Genomic DNA, 5,846 nt, shown 5'->3' on the forward strand with positions numbered 1-5,846 from the left:
TTGTTTAAGATCGGTTCAAGAAAGTCTTTAGATTAAGAAAACTCCATTTGATCAGACGAACTTCTCGGAAAATATGTAATTATTTAGTTCCGGTGGCACAATTTCAATTTTCAATATACCCATCAAGTAGCCTAAATATGGCAGTCTCATTCGCACAGTAGAATATATGACTTGTTAAGATATTTCGCAGGCGGCTGGCATCTTAGAAGTAATTTATCTGCCAAAGTCGCTCTTCAGCACTTAACCATCAGCCTTTGAGATCACCTTTGATTTCAGCTGCTGTATCTCAGCCAGAGGTATAAAGTTAAAAAAAAAAAGAAAAGAGAAAAAAGTGCATTTTGATAGCTCATAGCCTATCTTGTTTCCCCCAAAGCCCCGATGACCGGAGCTTGTATCATTTAATTAATCCCTGGCATGACGCGCTCAGAGGCAGGTAGAGAAAACAGGCTTTTGGCTGGGAAGGAGGACCATTACGCAGGTTGTCATGACATCACCATGGGCTGGCTATAAAGCGGTGAGGACTAATACACAGAGTTAGAGGAGCACTTGAGGAGCTTTGGAGTAAAGGACGGACTGAAGCCTCTTATGTTTAACAGCTGACTGGCTGCTACTGTCCCTCTTTCTGAACTTGAGCGCAGAGGAATCTCTTAAAGAACACGAGACTTGTCAAAATGAACTTGTCGTACTTGGTAGCTTGTGGACTTATGGTCACCCTGCTTTCTGTAAGGATGGGGGCAAAACCTTTATCTCAGGCACAGCAGAAGGTAAGAAGAGGTTACTTATATTCTTAATATTGAGAACTGAGGCTTCGCACTATTAGCTGATGGAAGCTGAATGCTGAGTGAACAGCTGTTCTGTGGTTCGGGCGCCCAAGACTGTTTGTTTTACGCATCATATTTCATAATTTCAGTCATGCCTAGCAATTCAACGAAGGCAATTTTTTCCACTCTCTCAATCTAAAACTTCCAAGCAAATTTTTTTCTAGCACTTTACTTCTAAAGAGACAGCATGTTTCAGTGATGTCTAACATCATCTCCACCGTATTTCTGCTCTCCAGCATCATTTGTCACTTTTAGTGTTTAAGCGCACACATTGAAGTAATGTGGCAACTCAAAAGGAAACAAAAAGAAGAAAGAAAGCATTAGAATTAAAAAAGGAACACTTTGAGCAACATAACGAACGACTTTCCGGGATAAAGCTATTCAGGTTCAACTTTGAACGAATCTTTTCCAATTGTTCGCCAATATTAAACTACAGCAAGCGAAACGTTTTGTGCGTAATTACCCCGTGGAATCAACTGAATAACACAGAATAAGTATTTGAAATAAGAATTTTAGTGATTAGCTCACATGGCAAGAATTTCGGACAACTGCATGTTGATAGAACAGCGTTCAGACCAGAAGAGCCGGCTACAGGCACCTGTCTTATATGACTCATTACTGAGGACAACAGTTATGTCTAAAGTGTCAGAGATGGTCTGTAGCTGCACTTAGTAAAAATGAATGTTCAGGATTTATTATTTTATTATTATTTGAGGTTGAATCTTGTCAAAACTTCATTTTTGGCCAGACAGAACCACTCTCCATCTCAGTCAGTCATATAGAGCCGTGCGTTAAAAAAATGGCAACATTTTTTTTTTTACCTCTTGGCCAATGCACACGTGTTTGAAAGTGCTTAATTACGCACTTAGTTGAGGTTTTCTCAAAATCAAACGTCATTGTTCTGCTCAAACAAGCACCGAGCATGTATTTCCATCTTATCAAAAGCATATCTCTTTGCACAACGTATTTGCCTAAGGGAGACATCGTTTTTATCTCTGTTGCAGTCTCTTAGAAGTTTGCTGGGCGAGGAGCTGGCGGAGTTTCTGGAGTCGGAGGAGAGGGAGAGGCGGCTAGATGCTGTGCGCTCTCGGATACGGTTACTGCGAGATTTACGCATGGACACCCGCGCCAGAGGGATGTGGGCTCGTCTCCTTAACGACCAACCCGCGCCGAGGAGACACAAATCGGGAAACAAGAAAGGGGGCTCCACGTCGCGGAGTGGCTGCTTCGGACACAAGATGGACAGGATAGGGACCATCAGCGGCATGGGCTGCTAGGGCTGGACCTGCGCTGTGATGGTGAGTGGTCTTTCAAATCACTGTCTCACTTCAGTTTTAGATAGATAACCTGACATACTGATAAATAAACAGAGCCAGGGTGGTAAAAAGGAAGAGGGAATGTGGAGGAATGAATGGAGGGAAGATGAGAAGGAGGAGTAAAGAAACAATTAAGAGAGAAATAAAAGATTGTGCAGAAGAACGAATGAATGGATGATACAAGTAAAAGAAGGAAACTAAAGAAGAAGAACACATCAAATGTACAGTAGTTACCAGTGGTCATCTAAGGATGAAAGGTGAAAGTGAAAGAATAAGAAAGGGAGAAAACGCTGAAGCTGTTTTCTGTGTTATCAAAGGTCTGCAGTGGGTCAAGTGTAAAGATGCAGAGAAGGAAGGAAGGAAGGAAGGAAGGAAGGAAGAAAGGGAAAGAGAAAGAAATAACCAACAAAGAAAAGATGTTCAAGTCAGATTATAGTGTTTTCTTGATGTCGTCTCAGGACACTGTGAGCTTTGCATCCACACTTAGGCCAGTTTAGACTAATCAGCTCTTAGTGACATCAATATACAGTACAACAAACAGACAGTGATGACTTTCAGGTGATTAATTCAGTCTGCATCAAAGGTCAGCTTGATGGGGGGAATCACATTAAGCACAACACATTGAACACACGGCTGTCTGACTGAATCCTCATAATCAGAGAACTTGATACTTGAGATCATGTTAAGATGCATGGAGGGGTCTAGCAGTGTTCTCCTCGGACAGGAACTCCCTTAAGACTGCAGGAAAGCCCACTTAGACTGATGAAAACTGATGTATGGGAAACAGTCCAGTGGGTTTTTAGGAAGTCAGCTCTTGTATTTATGCGCATCATTATGAATGGTCCCATCTGCTTGATCTAGAAAAAAAGAGGGATATATCATGTTCAAGATAAAAGAGGACAGGGAGGGATGGAGGAAGGAAGTGGTGATGCAGACCCACATACATTTATACACACACTTGAAAACACAGCACCCTGTGGTGGCCGGGACCTTTCTGGGAAACCCATTCTCTTTACTCAAGTGATTTGAGGAAAACAACAAAGGGGCTGTGGCTGTGAGTAAAGTAATGAGGAAGTTAGGTGGCGCACAATTAGTCCTGAGGCCTTTTTGTGGTTGTGGCAAGCTATGAGTTCCTGATGGGGAGGGGGGGGGGGGGGGATCTTGTGACTAACTTTAATGAGTATGTGTGTTTTTCATCAGTTGACACCCATCTCTCCTTCCAACAGGCTGCAGCGTATCAAAAATGTTAACGTCCGTGTTGTACGTGCGTTTGTCAGAGGTGAAATGGTTAGGTGAGGAGTCAGGGAGAGCATTTTAACGGAGCATAAAGCTGACAAGTAAATTTGGAGATTCCCAGAATGATCTAATGAGCAGGCATTAGATTAAAACTGCTAGATGAGAGAATAAATGAGCATGTGTTTATTTGTTTTTTCTTAAAGCTCAGTCTAACCTCACTCCTCCTTCTTTCTTCTCTCTCTCTCTCTAGATCTCTGGACGATAGGTTTGGACACCAGAAGGTTCAGTTTGTTATCAACTGAGGGGGAAAAAGAAGAAAAACTCACCAAGTGACAGATTTTCGGTACGAAAGGCACCTCGACCAGCATAAACAAAGACTAAGATAACAATGCTACAAAACCCTCATATAAATATATATATATATATATTAAATATGCAGGTATATATACATATATGTATACCATACAAAATGGTCAACGGATACAAACACAGATGCATACGACAAGATGGCAGGCAAAGGTGTAAAAACTACAAACTGCAAAGCTGTATATTGTTGCTGCTGCTGTACATTCATGTACTTCATCTTCCCCTGCATAAATGTATTTATGTTTAAAAAAAAAACTATTTATATGTTTATAAAAAAAGAGATATTTATAAATATGAGTTTTATTTATGTAACATTTTGAAAATGGACGCAAACTGCAGGTCAATTCTGTTTGTAACTTTTTTCTTTTGTCTCAAATAGTTGTAAATGTTTTCAAAAATGATAAAGAGAACATTCCATGTGCACTTACATGTATGCTCTCGGGGTTTTTATGTTTCAATGAAACTGGTAAATTTTAGTTACTGAACATTTTCTGCATGGCTTCCAAGTGGAAAAAAAAAAACATATTCTGAAGAGCTTGTTGGATGCTATGAAAAAAGCTACATTGTTTTCAGCCTGACCACCATTCATTTCTATGCAGTTCAGATTTTGAAAAGATTTCCACAGGGAGTGTAACAAAAGTTTTCACACCACTAGGGGCATGTGTACCAGTAAAATCTTCAAACTGAGGAATGGCATCTACCGCGTGTAATAGGAGTATTCTACAGGAGTATACTACACTCAGAGTTGACTATGATGGAATACCCTAAGTTGGATAGGTCATTTATTCGACCTAGTCCTCAGGCAGTTGGAGCTGTATGAATGGCATCATACCCTTATTAGGTGGCACTTTTACAGTTGGTGCAGAGCAACTGTTTAAGCATCTTTAATCGACATGACATACCATACAAACGAAATATCAAGCCACTTTGAAAATAAATCACTTACTGAGGTATTCACAGATGATTAATACAGAGAAAACATTTTGTACACACACTGTGACCTGGAGGGAAACTGAGATCAACAGTATAATAAAGCTTAATTACCAAATCGCCAATCATCTAATAGTAAGGAAGTCAGTGGGTCTCAAAAGCAGACAGGTTCATGAAGCTCTTTTGACCCAGAAGAAGAAGCAGAAGAGAGGAAGAGATTCTCTAGGCACTAGCACCTATTTGTAATAGCCTTTAGGCTACTTCAGCAGCTTTAAGTGTTATGATAATGGTCTGGTATGGTACGGTATGATATGTCTTTATTAATATGGCAATTATCTAAAAGCAGAGTTTCCTAAATGAAAGGGATAAAGTAAAACATCGTAATCATAATTAGTTTTGTCCTTCGTGTTGAAGAACACATAGGAAAATGTTCATAATATTACAGCAGTTTTATTCATACGATTTTATTCATGAAAATGCAATTGATTATGATGAATATGACTCATAGATTCAGAGGTTACTGACAAACAAGACAGGGTGAGAAAACCCATTTTATTTTATTGTGGGAGGCTCAAATTCATTGTGATACAAACTTCGACTCATACACATACAAGCACATGATGTGGTCTTAATGGAAAAGTACAAAGATAACACTGTACTTGCTCAGTACACTGACTGTGACAATAGCAGCTAAGTGCCACATTTACACTGAAAAATACAAGGGCAACACACACACATACACACATACACCTCATATAGTTGGTGGCCCAACTGAACACTGATCACAAGAACCTGAGAAAAGAAAGGAAGCAATGTGGGCAATCATGATAACACCTGTCAAACATGGATAAAAGCTTCTCACAAGCTGAAGCACACCAACAGAGAAGGGCATACGCTGAACAGGATAGTTGCTAAAATGTACCCCGCAGAACTAAAGCAGCACCGGTGCTCCGTGTTGTGAGCTTTGTTAAGCTGATCCCTGTTATATTCATTAAAAGTTTGCATCAAAGGCCAGCGTCAAATATAAATTACCTTGAGAGAGAGCACAACTGTAGATCCTCATAGGAGCTATGGAGTCTGACAACTGCTCTGAATGGTTGCATAACAAGAGGGTAATATGGGTAATATTTTATGGAACTGGTTTCTCCCTATGGCTCACACACCGTACCCCCACCCC

General features: G+C 40.2%; 1 protein-coding gene across 1 annotated transcript; it reads left to right on the top strand.

Annotated features, from left to right (window-relative positions):
- The first annotated feature begins 551 nt into the window (after positions 1-551).
- nppc (natriuretic peptide C) lies at positions 552-4,166 on the top strand. Its single transcript, XM_023402704.2, has 3 exons — positions 552-764; positions 1,826-2,119; positions 3,624-4,166. The coding sequence occupies exons 1-2, from the start codon at positions 672-674 to the stop codon at positions 2,096-2,098; spliced, it is 366 nt and encodes a 121-aa protein (XP_023258472.1). The 5' UTR covers positions 552-671; the 3' UTR covers positions 2,099-2,119; positions 3,624-4,166.
- Positions 4,167-5,846: the final 1,680 nt, after the last annotated feature.

Source organism: Seriola lalandi, unplaced genomic scaffold (genome assembly GCF_002814215.2).
Source record: "Seriola lalandi dorsalis isolate HSWRI2012SDOR001 ecotype SW California unplaced genomic scaffold, Sedor1 jcf7180002053979, whole genome shotgun sequence".
Lineage (NCBI taxonomy): Eukaryota > Metazoa > Chordata > Actinopteri > Carangiformes > Carangidae > Seriola > Seriola lalandi.

Excerpts from the sequence above, each read along its gene's own strand:
- nppc (XM_023402704.2), top strand. The coding sequence starts at position 672 with ATGAACTTGTCGTACTTGGTAGCTTGTGGACTTATGGTCACCCTGCTT. Across the intron at positions 765-1,825 it reads TATCTCAGGCACAGCAGAAG|TCTCTTAGAAGTTTGCTGGG; the intron begins GTAAGAAGAGGT and ends TCTCTGTTGCAG.